Below are 16,864 nucleotides of genomic sequence, written 5' to 3' on the forward strand. Positions count from 1 at the left end.
AAACAAAAGAGTTAAACAACCATCAATACAATTGCTTTACATCATTGGCCTCTCAAGGCTAAATATTTACAGGTGAATCTGCCATGCTTTAATTGAAGATTCTCTCAAAACCTTAAAGTTCACAAAAGACAACTATTAGAAGTTCCTTTTTTGTTTCTTTTTTCTTTTTTTTTTCCCTTTTATTTTTTTGCAGGCAACAGTCATGGGTACAAGAAACTGTCCCTTTGCAGAGGACCAAGAATTCTTATTCTGTCAGAATTTGGGCCGGTTGCACACTTTATGTGTGTGTGTGTGTATGTGTGTTTTAAGGGTACTTTGTTTTCACGCCCAAATTAAAGATCCCACCCCTTTCCCAAAACTATAAAGGAAAAAGAAAAACAATTTCAAAAGCACCTAGTGTTTATCTTTTTATATCTAAAGAAAAGAAAATGTGTGTGTGTGTGTGTGTGTGTGTGTGTGTATGTAGACACAGAGGCGTACATGTGTATACACACACACACACACACACACACACAGGTACACAAGCACACACTGACTATGGCAGTTCAAACATGTAGGCCATCTGGTGAGAGCTGGCATTTGTAGTGTCCATTCTGAGACTAATCTACTGAAGTGAAGGGAATGTTTTTGTGGAGATTAGGGTTCTGACTGTGCCGATTTCGGCTTCGCACAGAGGAGAACATCATATTGCAACCAGGGACTTTGCACTTGTGCATTTCTCGCAAATGCACAGTTTTGTAGTGCACTCTCAGAGTCCCCTTGTTGCTGTACATTTTGTGGCAAATGTTGCACATGATCCCACCATTGCTCCCGGACAAGCTGTTGAACATCAGAGATCCTGAAACTTCAGCCCCTAGACTGCCAGGGAGGGCAGGGGCCTCGGCCTTGTGCGCTGACTCCCCACTGTCACTCGCCCCGTCAATGTCGTCGAGAAGAATACCCTCGTCGCTGCCTGCGTCGGATTCTCGGGAAGAATGGATGCTGCTGCTGGACTGGAGGCTGGAGGTGGTGCTCAGGTCAAGGACCATGTAGTCCTCCGCCATGCCTCTCCCGTACCCGTTCAGGTGGGAGTCTTCAGTCCCTGCGGGAGAGGAGGCGTCTTCCCTGACATCGAGCCCCAAGGGGTGCTGGGCACCATAGATCTTCATCAAAAATTCATCCCGGAGGCCCTTGCTAAGAGAGGGCTGCGCTGAGTCCAGGCCCATGTCATCGAGTTCTTTGGTCAACAGTTTGCGATGCAGGTTTATGTTGGCACTGTGTCTAGGAAAACAAGAGGGAAGGGGGGGGGGTAGGTGTAGAGGGAGTGGGGAGGGGTGAGAAAAAGGAGAACATTTTAAAATTGATTCAGCTTCCACCAGGCATCAAATAAGCACATTCATTGCTAATTACACCATTATAAAAGCAAACATTTCCCTACATCGTCAGGATTTTGGAGTAAGTGGTAGTGGGGAGTGCAATAAGGGGAACTTTTCATTAACATCATTTTTATAAGAGTAAAATTCTTCAATGGTAGGATGAATGCAAGCCCATGCACCTTTTTCTCAATGACAGTTCTCTTAGCTTTACTAGGTAGCAGCATCAGCTGCAGAGAATCTCATGGCAGAGATTTCAGAATATATTAAATAGGACAAAAGAATGGAAACTGTCTGCTGTCTAAACTGAATAATTTGAATTTACACCTAAAAAAAAACCCCACAAAGCAAAACAAGCTCTTTTTGTCCTGTAGCGCTTTATTTAGAGGTATAAAAAAGATCATTTTTTAAAAAAAGTAAATGGTCTAGATAATTTCGATTTAACTTCAAAAAATAATGAAATCTTTCCCCCTCACCTTCCTACACTTCAAGTTTTATGTAGGAAAAATTTAGTTTGACAGATTAGTAATTTGAAATAGGGTTACAGACTAGCATAAATCCCTTTCCTCAGAATAATGTGGGATCTCAACTTATCTAATAGGAAAATAGACTTAATTTTCAGAAACTGCTGCCTTTTAGAGTTGAACATGCTTTCATCAAGTAATTCGAGTTTTAAAATGTAATCCTTTAAAACAAAACCTGAAAAACAGAAATTGTTTTTTAAAATAAAACCCACCCACCATTTAAAACATCACACTTAACAACAGAAAAAAACCCAAAGAGACAAAAAAAACACCCACACAATAAATACCCCCCAAATTAAGCACAATATACAGTCCCTCTACTTTAACAACTGGAATCTGCACTTCTAAGACAAGCAAAACTTTTACTCTACTAAATGCTTTGCTTGTGCAAAAAAAAAGAAAAAATAGGATTTGTCCCACAGCATCCATAGATCCGGATGTCATGATTTACAAAGCCTGATATGTTATTATCTCTCTGAAAACATTGCCTTTGTATTTACACCCCCCATTTATTTTTAAAGTGCCCTTGGGCATATACCTCTCTCCACCTGCAATTCTCACATGTTTGACAAGTACCTAAATTGAAGGCTACCCTTCCAAAAAAAAAAATAAACCAATAAGTAAATACACAGATACATAAAAGCTTCTCGGGAATGGCGGAAGCTCTCCATCTTGAAGAAGTAATTGTGATAATAGAAATGACCTAGAATGGCCAGTATAACATTCAACAGACCTCCTGATTATAATTAAAATGTATGAAAGACCAAAATGAGTCACTCCATTTGGTGACAAGCATGGCTAATTTCTTAGAGATGGTTGAGAGGTATGTGCCTCAGAGACAAGAAAGGTAGGAAAGACTTCTCCACCTTTCCACACAAGACAATATTTAGCACTCTGGGTGTTAAGGGGCAGAGGGGCAGCAGCCCTCTCCACACTGCACTTAGGAAGGCTGAGCTTACCTTGTGATAATAAGATCAGCTTTCTAATCTTTTGCTAAATCGATCACAAAAGAAAGCAAGAATGAGAGACAGAGAAAAAGAGAGAGAAAGAGAGAGAGAGAGAAAACAAATTCACATTCTAGACATCTGGTTTAAAAAAAACTTACACAATAAAATAGGGATTTAAAATGTTCTGATCACAAAATCATTTCTGTCATAAGCGATCATCTCATATGCGGTCTTGATGATTTTCAGATCAGCTGTACCATCCAAAAATCATGAATTGAATTGAGATAAACCAAATTCACAGCACCATCATCATCTATAAATGAGTTCTACTCAGATGCATGCAGTGTGCAAATACGTGAGTGATAAACAGAAGCTGTCCCCGCAGTCCCTGCTCTGACACTGTTGCTCCCGTTTCCTTGGTGTCAGATGGCAGATGACTCCAAGTGCAGGGTGCCAAATAAACAAAGTGCAGGAAATGCCTACCCTGACATGCGGGTGTGACACCCCCCCAGAGTTGTAAGAATGTGGAAACAGAGTTACACTACGTAAAATAACCCTGTCGATAAAACAATCTGCCAACCATAAGTGGCCCATGAAATCCTACCCCTGCTTATTATTTTTAACACCCTCCCCACTTTAATTTCACAAGCACACATTTTGCGATGATTGTAATCTAGAACTCTGTTGCTTCTCACACATCTGCAGTTACCACTTCCTAGATTCACTGCTGAGAAAACAGCAGCCAGACACACAGCAGTCACATCCAGACACACTGAATAAGAATAAATTAACATTAACAAAAGGACACACTGATCACCCAGATGGACACTTCTTTCCTAAGATGACTTGTGAATTACACATCTCTACTGATATGTTACCAGGAAGAGAAGTTTCTCTTCATTTCTCACTTACAGCAATAGAAATCTGTAATCTAATTAGATGATGTACCAGCCCTCAATATCTGTCAACCAAACGATGTGCAGAAATGTGTAGACTAGCTCTGGCACTCCGTTCAAGAGTGTCCCTTTTCCGCTGTCAGCAGTACTGTTGGCCTCTGCTAATATAATTACATTGACTTTTATTCAATTAAGAGCTATCCCTTGCTTAAAAAAAAAAAGGCTACTTTATCAATTGATTCAGGTGTAATGCAATAATAAAGATGAACTCATGGCAGTGCATTAGCTCTGCTGTTCATAACTTCAGTACATGGGTTCATTCATGGTAGTCGATTTCCATTATGCAACCACAGTTCAAGAGAATTGATTCTTTTATGCTCATTTCTTAATCTATTTCATTTTTGTTTAATAATTGTCCTAAATATCATATGCAAAACACTTGAAGTGGGGATGGGAAGAACAGGGAAGAACAGGCTTTGGAAAGTCTGCTCATTCACTCTCATGATAGTGGGGTTGGAGATTTTCTAACAAACTCACACAGTATTACAAGGGCAGAAAGAGGAAAAGCGAGAGGAGGGGAGAAAGAAGACAGACATATTCTTTAGAGAGTACTGATCCTGTCCCTCAAGAGGTTAGGTTCAGTCTCTACAGAGTAGACAAAAGGCAGCTTAACAAAGACCTATTGTTGGACTCTGGAATCAGTCGATCCAAACCATTAATTGTCATAAAACACTGTCCTCATGAGGAGATACAAAGACCTAGCGTTAACAGCAACTTGCAAGTTTATTTGGATCAGCAAAATTAAAAGGGCAAAAAGAAAGGGAAGATGGAAGAGACACAGAAAGAACTCATGCCTACCGATTGTCAGATGAAGAGAACAGGATCCTAAAATGGGAGGAAAGCCAGGAAGTGCTGGAAATAGGACAAGGACCCCTAGTAGAGAAAGCAGTGTCCAAGGTGTATGTAGTAAGTGGAAGGAGGCATCTATGAAGGAACCAATTTTGTGCTCTCCAGAGACAGAGATGGTTTCTCTAGAAACAGACTTATTATGAATATTCATCTCCAGAAAAGAGAAATAATCATCAACAAAAATATATATTGTATTAGAACTTGTTATATAAGAACATACAGAGTATGAAATTTCTTTCTACTTGCTTTGATTAGATAGGGATGCCTATATTCAGATACAAATTCCTCTTACAGAAAAAAAAAAGTCACTGGGATGGAGAGAGAAGATGAGTTCCTAGGTAGAAAGGGTAAGGATCTGGTCTTACTAGGTAGGGATCTGGTATTAATTAATGAGTACAGTAGCACTCACTAAGAGATGAGTCCAAAATGTAACCCCAAGATAGTCACTTTCAACAAGAACACAAATTAAATCTCATTCAATCTCCAGTCTCCTGCAGTAAAGGAGAATACTCTGCACATAGGAGACACTTGAAAGTACTTTTATTGGCCTTCAATCAATAATATGCACAAGTCTTAAAGAAGCTTTTCCCAAAATACACTGAGGAAAAGAAAACACAATGATCCCAAGACTGGAAGCACATAACTGAATATTTAAGAAAAGACACTGGTGATACAGCAAAGGGTAATTCTGACCCTATTAATACCACAGTGTGGTACATGGAAATGCTATATAATTAAGACATGAACTAGTCCTATAACTTGGGGTGTGCTTGGAATTACAACAGCTTCCTCTGAATCTCTGTACTCTTTACTATTCCCTCCACACTACGAGTTTACCAAACGCCTTTTGAAAACTAAGATTCTTCTTAAAAGCAAAAAGTAATGAAGCCTTGGGTAGGGGAGGTCATAAAACCAATATTAACTCCTTGACATGCTGAGTGGAAGTGCTGTAACTGGACTAAAGTGGACACCATTCCTTTTCTGTTTCTTTAATAAAAATTTTACTGATGTCAATTATATTTCAATTAAAAAAAAGAACACTACCATGCAACCACCAAAGACACTAAATTCATCAAACACAGTTAAGTAAATGCAAGTGAGAGAAAGTAAGTCTTGCTGGGCATTTCCTTTCTCATGTCCCTCTTGTTCTAATGCCCACTTAATGCAATGTTTGACTCATAAAAATTAAAGTTAAAAACATTTTAAAGAAAAAGTGTTTTGAGGTTTTAACATTGACTTTGATATATAGGGAGATAACTTTAAAAAAATGTTCATGCCCAAATTAGAAAATCAGAATACAGTAGTCAAAATTGAATATAGTGAATTAAGCCATAGGTTACATGAGAAGTGCAATATCGAATCAGTTTTGAATAGAACCATTTTAAACTTAAACAAAATACTTGATAATTAATTAACTGCAATATTTTAGGTGAAATGGAATTGAGGCTCCATTTCAGATTAGGTTTTGTCTTTATTTTCTTGCTCACCTCTGCCACTCGACACACACACACACACACACACACACACTCTCAAATTATACTGTCCAGAATGTCAGTAACGTACACATAACAGATACCATATATATGGTGTGTGTGTGTGTGTGTGTGTGTGTGTGTGTGTGTGTACTTGTGTATGAATGCATATATGGGGGTAGAGAAGTAAATTTATAACCAATCTGGAAAAACCTAGCTGCCAGATTTGAATGTACTATGGGATATTGAATCAACAATACTCCTGAATAGAAACGTGTATCATCTATCCAAATCCACAGTAATTAAAAATTAAAACCTGTGCCTCTCATTAATTCTTTTCTGATCTGGATTGCTAGGACATTGTTTGTTGGATTTAACTCTCCCAAATTTTTGTTTTAATGGTAGGAGGCTTACAGCTCTGTGAATTAAATGACATTTTTGATAGTATACATTTCTGCAAAACTAGTAGCTGTTCTATAGGATATTATTTAAAGATTCTCTCCAGAAGAGCTGAAAACCATCTCTAGCTCACAAACACATACAAAAACTGAATGTAAAATTTTAGTGAATGCTTAAAAAAACCCCAAAAGTAAAGAAGTACATATGAAATGCAAGAAATAAAAGCTAAGCAAATTCTTGCAAATTAAAAGTATGAAATTCAGTCACTTCAATCTCTTTTCAATATAAAACAAATCATCCATACTGGTCACGCAGACAGTTCCCTCTACATTCAAATTATTCACTTGAAGATAAGCTCCCACCAAACTCTTTAGGGGTTTAGCTAATTTACTGCACAGATACGGCACGTCTGTTGTAATAACAGGTAGGATGTATTGGGGTCGACCATTTATCAGAATTAGACTTCTTTTCTCAATTCACAGTGAATTATGCTGCCTACATGACTCCCCTCTCTCAGAGCCCGCCATCCCCTCACGGCCCCTAATGTGGCAGGCAAACAAAATTGACAGTCTCATCTTGTCAACAAGGGGTGATTCTCCTGAGAAGCCATTTAACTTTGCCGAGGAAGCAATGTATTAATGTGCATGTCCCAGCAATGTTAATCATCTTCAAGCTTCCGACCTAACTTTGACGTGAACGAAATCACCAAATTTGTTTACTAAATGAATCGTAATATGCTAATAAGAAAGCATGACATATATGGAAAAGCCAAACAGATGGTTTGTTTACTCCACTTTGCAACTTTATAAATGTTGTAACTCTGAAGATGTTAGTGAGAATTATTGGTTTGTTGGCAGAGGCAAATGTGTCTTTCGCATACTAAATCTGGTGCTACAGTTAGAAAACAATTTGTCATTGCTGTGGAATGCATAAAAAATGTTAATGTAGTAATGGCATTTGGGAAGGCAGATTGGTAGATGGAAAATGTGTATGCTGGATGCTCAGGTTAAGTGTAGAACTGATATCCAACAGCCCTGTTCCCTAACCATTTTACTTGTGAGTTGCATCCGACAACATCAAGGCTTCTCCAGGGTGCTGACTGAATTCAATAGGTACCTGTTGCACTCTAACGTGACAGGAGTGTGCTGCATTGTGAAGAGGGTTATGTTTTCACAATATTTGGAAATTTCCTCAATCAGGCAGCTCATATGGTGCTCAGTTTACTACTATTGGTGGGTATGAAAAAGACCATGAACACCGGCATCTTTTAAGGAATTAAATGAAGCTGAGCTATAATTCTGAGTTTTATATATAAATATATTTTTACCTTGGATGAACTAACTCTCAAGTCTTCCAACCCTTGTGTTACAGTCTGACTTTTATAAAGAGCTTAGAAGACATGTGTAAAATAACAGGAATGAATTTTTCTCTTGACACTCAAAACTTTCTGCCATTTAAAAAATAACATGTACAACATGAAACCTCAATTTCTTCTTGAGATCTTTTCCAAAGGAGATATTGCCTAAGACTAAATATTCAAAATGTGTTACATCATTAAAACAGTTAGTTTCAGATCTTTTAAAAAGATAGCACTAGGGATGTATGAGTTCCTCAAGGGAAGGGACAGAATTTCATAGATCATCAGTATTATTATTTAGGTATGGCCTCATCTAGAATTCTATATTGAAAATGAAAGTACTTAAGATACATGAACAAAAAGAATGCACAAAATCTAATTTATGCTTTTGGTTAAATGATGTTAAAACTACCAATGAAAACACGAAAACTTCAGTTAACTAAACCAGCAATACACCTATGACACTAAACATTTCAATTTTTAGAAACACTCAATTTTTTTTACTTTTTATTACACAAGCATAGGGGAAAGCAGAATTTTATATTAAAAAGGTGCTTATTTCTCTCCATATTATGAACCACTCCCCCAACTTCTTAGTCTTACATACTGAGACTACCTCTAATCTTGTGGGATTCCCTGGTGTACCACCATGTAGTGCTGAAATTTTTACCCACCTACAAAAGAGACATGAGAGAACAAAGTGATCTAAAGAAACCACTGAGTTCATCTTGCTGCCCCAAGATCACTTTGGAGCAAGAAACATTAGCAGCTATCCCAGCCTGGCGCTTGTATCTCATATGAAACATCTCCTCATTCCTGACCAACAAAGAAAATTTCAATAAAGTACTTTTACTGGTTTAACAACAGTGAGCTCCTGGGATTGTCAAAGTGCTAAGCCTTTTCCAAGGAGAGAAAAAATCAGCAGCTCAAATATAATTAACCTTCTATTCTCAACGCAAACTGCCACGCACAGGAGCTCTGCAGTCTATTAGCAAAGTTATAATGGCCAACAGGCAGAAGCAAAATTGGTCAAAAAGTTGGCTGCTGCTGTCATATTTTTGGAATTATGATTAATGGCACTAATAATGTGGATGATTACTGATATGTGTATCTCCAGCAGTTTATCATATCGCTCTGGCTGCCTACGTCCACAATAAACAGGATGCTATCATTTACCTCTTTATTGAAGGCAATCCTTCTCTTGAAGGAGCATATTCTAATTACTTCGTAATGTTTTATGTCTTAAACATTTTGCAGCTCTGGACCTTGCCAACTGCTTCATGTCTACCATTGATTAATTACTGAATGTTTAATCAAAATTTAGAACCTAATGTAGTCATTTATGAGCACACTGCAGTGCCAAAGTAGTTAGGCTTTGCTCCCAAGTTTAGAGAGTGTTGGGTTCAAAATCAAATCCCAGCTATACACGAGGATCCAAGAATTTCACCTTGGGTGCTCTGAGGTTGCCAATTCCATCTCTGCTGATGAATGGAAGGTAATCTAACTACACAGTAAACAGCATCTTTACTTACCCTCTCCCTACTGACTTCCCTCTCCTCTTTCCCTAATTCCCTAATCAACAGAGCACCACTATTGGCTGCTTTGGAGAACAAGAAGGTCCTCGTGAATACCCATCATGAGAACATAGTTTTGAAGTGGTTAAACAAGTGAAAAATAATTTGCTGGGACAAATACATGAGTTTTTTCTTAATGTGGATTTTTTATGGTACTGTCATACAACCATTCACCGTTGAAGTTAAGTGTTTTTTTAATACCATTACTGAACTGCTGAAATGGATGCTAATATAGCTTGGAGTGCTAATGTCAAGTCCTGGTAATAAAAAAGACAGACTGCTGAATGAAATAATTTCAAGTAAAAAATAGAACAAAAGTGCTCTCTCTCTTGCTCTCCACTTTTATTGAATTGGGACTGACTGAGCCAATTGCTTTAGAAGTCTGTAAAACACAATTACTAGTGAGCGAACTGACCCACCAGTGCCCCCTCAGTGACAGAGTAGACTAAAAAGGCAGCAGGGTCAGAGCGGCCCCCCTCAGCTGGCCATCAAAACGAAGAGGCTTCCTTCTGAATGTCTGCTGTTCCCATTGTCCAAATCTGTCTCCTTTTACTTACAAAACCTTGTTATTTCCCATCAATGTGATAAAGTAACTTCATACATTACTTTCCAAGATGAAGATGTCTATTCTGGCTATTAAGGATGATCTGTCTTTTGATATTCTTATTTATGTGGATGTTTATGTATAAACACACATATACATTATGTGGATGCATTTAGATTAGAACGTTAGCATAATTTTTGAATAGCTGGTAATAATTCAGATTGATATATGCTCTAGCAAAATTGAAGCATCACTTATATATGTTCAGCTAGAAACACTTGGCTTTTTTTTTCCCAAGGTAAAGTCAAAATAATTAGAGCAAGCAAGAAAAAGAATTAAACTAGAAGTGGGTAACATTTTTCCCCCTAGTTAATAAAAGAAGTAATAAACTCCATAAAGTACTAGAGTTAAGATCACTAACACTTCAGGCATAACAGCTTTTTACCAGGAATTTACAACTCCTGTTTTAATTCAAGCAGCTTGCATTGGGACATAAAATCTAGGTATTTTTTTTAAAAGTGTAGTTTTATGTTAAGTAACTGAAGAAAAATCATCCTTTCCTAAAAAGTATTCTTTTGTCTTCTTCTGCAGGCTGTTTCTTTCTCACACACGTGCGTACACACACACACACACACACACACACACACACACACACACACCTTGGCACTCAAGAATCAAAGTTACTAAATCCCTTTTTTATGACATTGTAATTTTTTGGCAAGTGTAAACTCCTTTCATATTCTGCCACATTCGTTTATTTGAAGCTTGTGGGAGTCTTGCAGCAAAAACATTAAATTATTTAAATTATTTCTGAAGCTTTTAAAAGAAGAAAAATGCTTTCTAGCCAAAACTTCACTAAGAAATTTCAATACAGAAAGGAAAGTCTCCCTTCCTCTTAGCACAACAAATGATCACTCATAGTGAGAGATAGCTGGTAAGAAGGCTTTCACCTGAAAGAGAACCACCCTCATCAGTACTGATATGATCAACTGCTAATGTATGTGTGCAGTCTTACAATCTGCTTTCAGTGAGAATGGCCTATGTTTTGTAAGGAAAGATTATCTACAAAACAAGTATCTCGAATAATTATGTACAAGAATATTTATGACCAGTAAAGTCTCTCAGGGTGTCAAATAGATGGTGGCAGACCCAAGAGAAGAAGAAATCAGGAAGATGACCCTTTCCAAGTGCTGCCATCATGAAAAATACTGCCTGTGCACTCAGTATGTGCATTCTGTTCTAAGTGCAATTTTTGCCTGAATTTTCAAGATAATGCTGGCAAGAGTAATAGCTTGTTCCTTTTAAGGGAAATAAGGAGTATGTAGGAAGCATGTCTGTGTTGCAGCTATGTGTGTAGGAAGCTATGTATCAATAAGAGATCTAATATAACTCTCATCAATAGAATGTGTAAGAATCTCTTTGTATCATGAAAAGGAAGTCATTCATCCACCATTAAGTGGTGTTGTCTATTTGGTGCTCAGTTTGGAAGACGGTGGAAGTGACTGGTGTAGTTCTTGGAGTGGAGGAGTTGAAAGGTCAGCAGAGGCTTAAATGAGCTTGTCTTACATCCAGCTGGGCCAGCAGGAGATCATTAGGAAGATCCGAGGCTCACTTTAGGCTTGTCAGAGTCTCTCCCCATGATACAAGGAGACCGTTTTGCTCATTGCTCTTCTCCCAGTGTATAAAAAGAACCCCAGAGACAGGAATGACACCGAAGTTTATCTTACTACCAAAGTTTCGCTTGAGGAGGGCACAACTAGCAATTACTCAGAAGGGGGATTTATTTTGTTTGTTTGCCTTTGATGGAAAGTAATGGAGATAAGTACAAAAGACCTATTGATCTGCTGGCTTCTACTGTGAAACCAAATAGAGTAAAGGGTGGGGGGGAGGAATCTCTTTCTTAATATTTAAGTGTCAGAGGACCTGTACAACTTCACTTTAGAAAAGATTTTTGGAAAAGGAGAGTTTCAGTTTGATTGGCAAACGTATAGTAAATGAAATGGCTGATGCCTTCAAATGTTCTCTTCTTGTATTTGAAGAAAATTAGTGCACTGTATTTGACAGCTAATTTTATTACGGCAAATAGACTAATAGTTACCTCAAACTGGTGCTAAGTGGCTCATTTCTTGAAGGTAGGGAAATCATGTGCATTTATTGAAAATCTCTCTTTAGAAAAGTTCTCTATAAGTTTCCAAACATAGAGAATGATGGAAAAAATGGATGTTGCTGCTGAGAAGGTGATAACAGGAGGCAGGTAGCATGTTTTCACATCCTCACCTCTGTTGTTAATGTATGCAGTGGCTCATCAGAGGTAGCTCATGCTAATTTATTCCTGCACACCTGTATAGGGCTGGAAGTCAGGTAATCAGGCAGGCAAAAACTATACATCTCTGCTTTTTAGCTACAGCTACCCAGAGGCCTATAGAGGAACAAATTTAGTTCTGGAGACATCAGCAGGTTTTAATAAACCAAATACAGATGTCTTCTTCCATACAAATCAAGAAGTTTACATGTTTAAATCTGGACTGATTTAACTAGCAATCAAAGAGAAGGTTCACACTTGGCACCAACAGTTGCCTCATATTTATTTATAAATCACCCTAAGCAAATATTATTTTGTTTTTAAATTTATTCACGGGGGCTGAATCATCTTTCCTACACCTTGAAGATTAAACATATATGCTTACCTTTCTAATAAAATTTAAGACAAACTTTGACAATTAGCTGCCACTATTCTCAGAAATGAGGAACAAAGATGGTAAAGATCATGTAAGATGTAAAACGAGATAAATAGTTCTTTCTAAGCAGATAATGTAGTTTCTGTGTACAAAGTCTTCATTTTAGTTGAGGGAATTTTAAAATTGCCAATCACTAAAACAGATATAAATAGATTTTAATGTATTAGCAAATGATAAGGAATTTCAGGGAAAAGGATAGAAGGGCATTTACTTGTTGTTGTTGGTGGTGGTGTTTTAATAAAAATCAAATGTAGGGGCGCCTGGGTGGCTCAGTCGGCTAAGCGTCCAACTTCAGCTCAGGTCATGATCTCACAGTTCATGGGTTCGAGCCCCGCGTTGTGCTCAGTGCTGACAGCTCAGAGCCTGGAGCCTGCTTCAGATTCTATGTCTCCCTCTCTCTCTGCCCCTCCCCAGCTTGCACTCTGTCTGTCTCTCTCTCAAAAATAAATAAACACTTAAAAAATTTAAAAATAAAAACCAAATGTAACTTATAAAGGGCTTCCCTTATACATAGGTGATCCATGGCCATTCAGCCCTCCTAGGGATCAAAATTCAAGACAGATGATGAAAAATGAGCAAAGGTAAACTAGGCCTTGCTAATTCTGGCGATGACACTGTCTCCAGAAAAATTTCCTTTATGAAGACTAGGTTCTACGCCAGTTAGTTATAATTTCTTCTTGCCAGGATGTTTTTTGCATGCATACTTCAAAACGGAGGGTCAGCTTCCTAATCCCTGAAGGAACACTATCTTAGTAGCAAAAAAGTCCAGGGATAAACAAGGAAGGAAGAGTGTTTACGGAGTGTCACGTCTAATACTACACAGCATCACCAGTATATACTTATATACTTATATACTTTAGCAATCACCTTATAGTAACTTAGTTATTCACAGAGAAAATAATTTATATTTCACTTCTATAAACTCAGAAAAAAATTTATTCCAATAACACCTAGTGACTGGATAAACTGAACCTCGTGAATATAGCTTTCTGTCATTAGTGTGGAAGGGTCCTCTTTGCTTTTGAATTTATTACACTCAAACTGAGTCACAACATTGTGCTTTGAGTCAGCCCTAACAAACCACACATACCTCCTCACTCCCCGCCCCCCACCACCCACTGCTTCTCCTTTTGTATGACCTTAGACAAAGAATGTTCCTGCTTTTCAAAAAGGTTTCAAGTTCATCTTATAAAATCTAGAATGACCATAAGCAAAGACCTGGAAATCTCTAACTGCCAAATCTAAAACACAGTGTTTAACATCTTTCTACTTATATCTTACTAATAACATGCCTATTTGGAGACCAAAAATGCAATCCCTCCTTGTATATAGCCATTTTGGAAAAAGCCCAAGAAGACCTGTGTATCACACCTGTAAGGTGTTCTAAGCCCCAAGACAAGAAGACTGCTTTTATAAACAGAAGGAAGAGGGTTATTCTGTTAGTTTCATCAGTAGACATCCTGTAGCCTTGCACACTGCAGCCCCCACTCAAAATCCCCTCTAATGCTTTATTTGCACAAGGAAGACATTGTGGAGTCAAGGATGGATGAATCAAGACTCTGGGGAAAGGAAAGAAATAGGCCTGAGGACAGCAGGATTAAAGGCAAGGAAGGGTTTCTGTTTGGGAAGGTCTGTTGGCTCAGAGAAAGGTAAGGAAATTTGTCTTAGCTTCATAGTGAACTGAAGAAGAAAAAAGCAGGGGCACAAAATTCCGAGGACTCTCATGATTAACACAGCAAAAATGAAGAGAAACAGAAAGGTAAGTTTGAGGGGGTAGATCAGAGATGTGCTCCAAGAGGCTCTGTGAAACAGGAGATTAAATTCCAAGTCAACATTAGTGGAAGAAGTGACGGTAACAGGCTGATGTGGGAGTAATGTTTAAGTTCACTCTGCAGAGATGCCGGAAGAGGCAGATACCCCAATAGCATCACTGTTTCTGATTATGTGGTGGTAGCTATGGTTGCATCATATGTTAATTCAAGTCATAGACTCAACAAGGATGAATACTTTTTTTAAGGAAAAAAATGCTCAGATTAAAGTATCGTAGGTTTTGTTACGTTTTTTAACCTGTTATCAAAAAATGTGTGTATTCCTGAAAAGCAAAACTTCAAGTGAGAATCAAAAAACTTGGTATAGTATTTTTTTCAATTTGCTTTTCTTCATCTATCACGTGTTACAAAACTCCAGAATTATAAAGATTAACTGTGATGTGGTATTTCACCCAAATGAAATGAAATGCAGTGCCTGTCTTCTGAGGCTTGCAGTCTCCTGTGTGACTGAACACACACGGGAGAATATGTGTACTCTGCTTCCCTAGAATAACCCAGTTATCCCAGACACTATTCTAAATTTCCATACGCTAGTCATCTGCCAAGCTCCTAATCTCTACAATAAAAATGGAGATTGAAATATTCTCCTGCTATTAATGAATGTTTTTCCTTAGACAAACCATCCTTTCAACAGTACCTCCTTCTACATTAGGACATAAAAACACAAGTGCTTGTGCTTTCTAGCGGTGTGACATAAATGAAAGCACCATGCTTTGGGGTGTTGTAGCCTTTTGGCCCCACAGCCATTTATGCGAGTGTTATAACTTTCAGTATTTTCAGCAAACCAACTAAAACTGTGATAGAATTCATGCAAATAAGCTTAAATTTTGGCTTGTCTTCAAACACTCCATTTCCATAAATATTTTATGCAGGTCTTCATGAGTCTTTTATTTTTGTTAAAAAAAAAATCCAATGCATTAACCTCATTATCGCAAGCGCACTATTTCAAATATAAAAGAATGAGTATTACTCACAAACTGGGGGGTGGGAGGTTGTATACGGTACTCTATTTTATTATTCAAATTATAGCCATCTTATCTGTTGTATTCTTGTAGTGTCAATGATAACTCAGAACTGAAAAGAACTTTGTGACTAAACTTTTTATAGAACAAGGTAAATGGGACTGGGGGAGAAGGGAAATCTTTTAAGAATATAGATTTCTCTTCAAAGCATATTTTGAGTTGTACAAAGAAAACCACTTATTTTCTCAGAAATTTTGCTTTTAATGGATCGGACCCCTTGCATTTCGGCACTATGGAAAATACTTTTTAAGTGTTATTTTTTAAAAAGATTAATCTTTTAAATGTGAAGACAAAACAGAGTATTCTAGAAGCAGGTCACTACTTTTCAGTGGTACTTTTATTATATGTTACTTTGCCAAAGAATTCTAGTCAATTGATAAGTGCTAGAATTTGGGAGGTGGCTATTCGGAAGCTTCCTTGTTTCTTCTACATATACCGATTTTTTCCCATCTAATGAAATTTTGCCTAAAATTATTTTTAAAAGACAACGTAAACCAAAAGCCACATTCAACATAATGGGAAGAATTAACTGGTGTGTGACTCTGGGTTGGGCTGGTGTATTACGTAAATGATCTGCTCATAAGCTTACTTCAAGTGCAGGATAACTGTGTTACCCCACCACTGACCACCTTGACACATTCCATTTATATTACATTTTCTTGAGGATTCAAAAAGAACATTGGAGGTTTAAGACCAGCTGCTTCTGTTTAAACCCAACTGTTTCAGAGCTGTAGCCACATAGCTAAGGTGTGATGTCATCTCAAAGCTGGACATAATATATTCTAACTGATCCTAAAAGTATATGCATGCCCCCCCCTTCTGTGCATAATTCCCACGACAGACTGTATTTTAGACATGTGCTCAAAGACACTGTGAAGTTAAAATAAAGAAACCCATACCACCATACCATTTCCCCACATTAATAATTATTTTGGTCCCATTTTCTTCTAATATTTTCGTGACTCTTAAAAGAATTCAAGGACATACTAAATACTCATGTAAGAATGATAACATTTCTGGTTATACCTACGGAGATGCAGGCTGTCTCGATGTCCTGGACCTATGGTTCTTTCCATCCGTAAATTTCTGTTTCTATATTGGATAAATATGTGTGTATGAAGATAATATATTGATTTAATTAAAAAGCCACAAGGCAAAGCAGAAATATATATAACAGAAGCTGCGGCTTCTAAGTGAAGCTTCATGAGGAAGCAGGGAACTGTGTACATAGTTAACTTATTCACACCTAGATGCATGGGGAAACATACATACACACATACACAGAGCACAGAGAAAAATGG

At 37.7% G+C, this 16,864-nt stretch overlaps 1 protein-coding gene across 21 annotated transcripts in view; it reads right to left on the reverse strand.

The window, feature by feature from the left end:
- Positions 1-459: 459 nt before the first annotated feature.
- BNC2 (basonuclin 2) overlaps positions 460-16,864 on the reverse strand; it is a 428,281-nt gene continuing 411,876 nt past the window's right edge. For 12 of the 21 annotated variants that reach the window (XM_042912989.1, XM_042912984.1, XM_042912979.1 and 9 more), the window contains 2 exons: positions 16,590-16,655; positions 460-1,260 (listed from right to left, as the gene is read on the reverse strand). In XM_042912989.1, the coding sequence (XP_042768923.1) occupies positions 600-1,260; positions 16,590-16,655 (727 nt within the window). In that variant the 3' untranslated portion in view covers positions 460-599. Of the gene's footprint in view, positions 1,261-2,835; positions 2,870-16,589; positions 16,656-16,864 lie in introns of all 21 variants that reach the window. The other 9 variants (XM_042912986.1, XM_042912981.1, XM_042912996.1 and 6 more) reach the window with 8 other exon arrangements.

Source organism: Panthera leo, chromosome D4 (genome assembly GCF_018350215.1).
Source record: "Panthera leo isolate Ple1 chromosome D4, P.leo_Ple1_pat1.1, whole genome shotgun sequence".
Classification (NCBI taxonomy): domain Eukaryota; kingdom Metazoa; phylum Chordata; class Mammalia; order Carnivora; family Felidae; genus Panthera; species Panthera leo.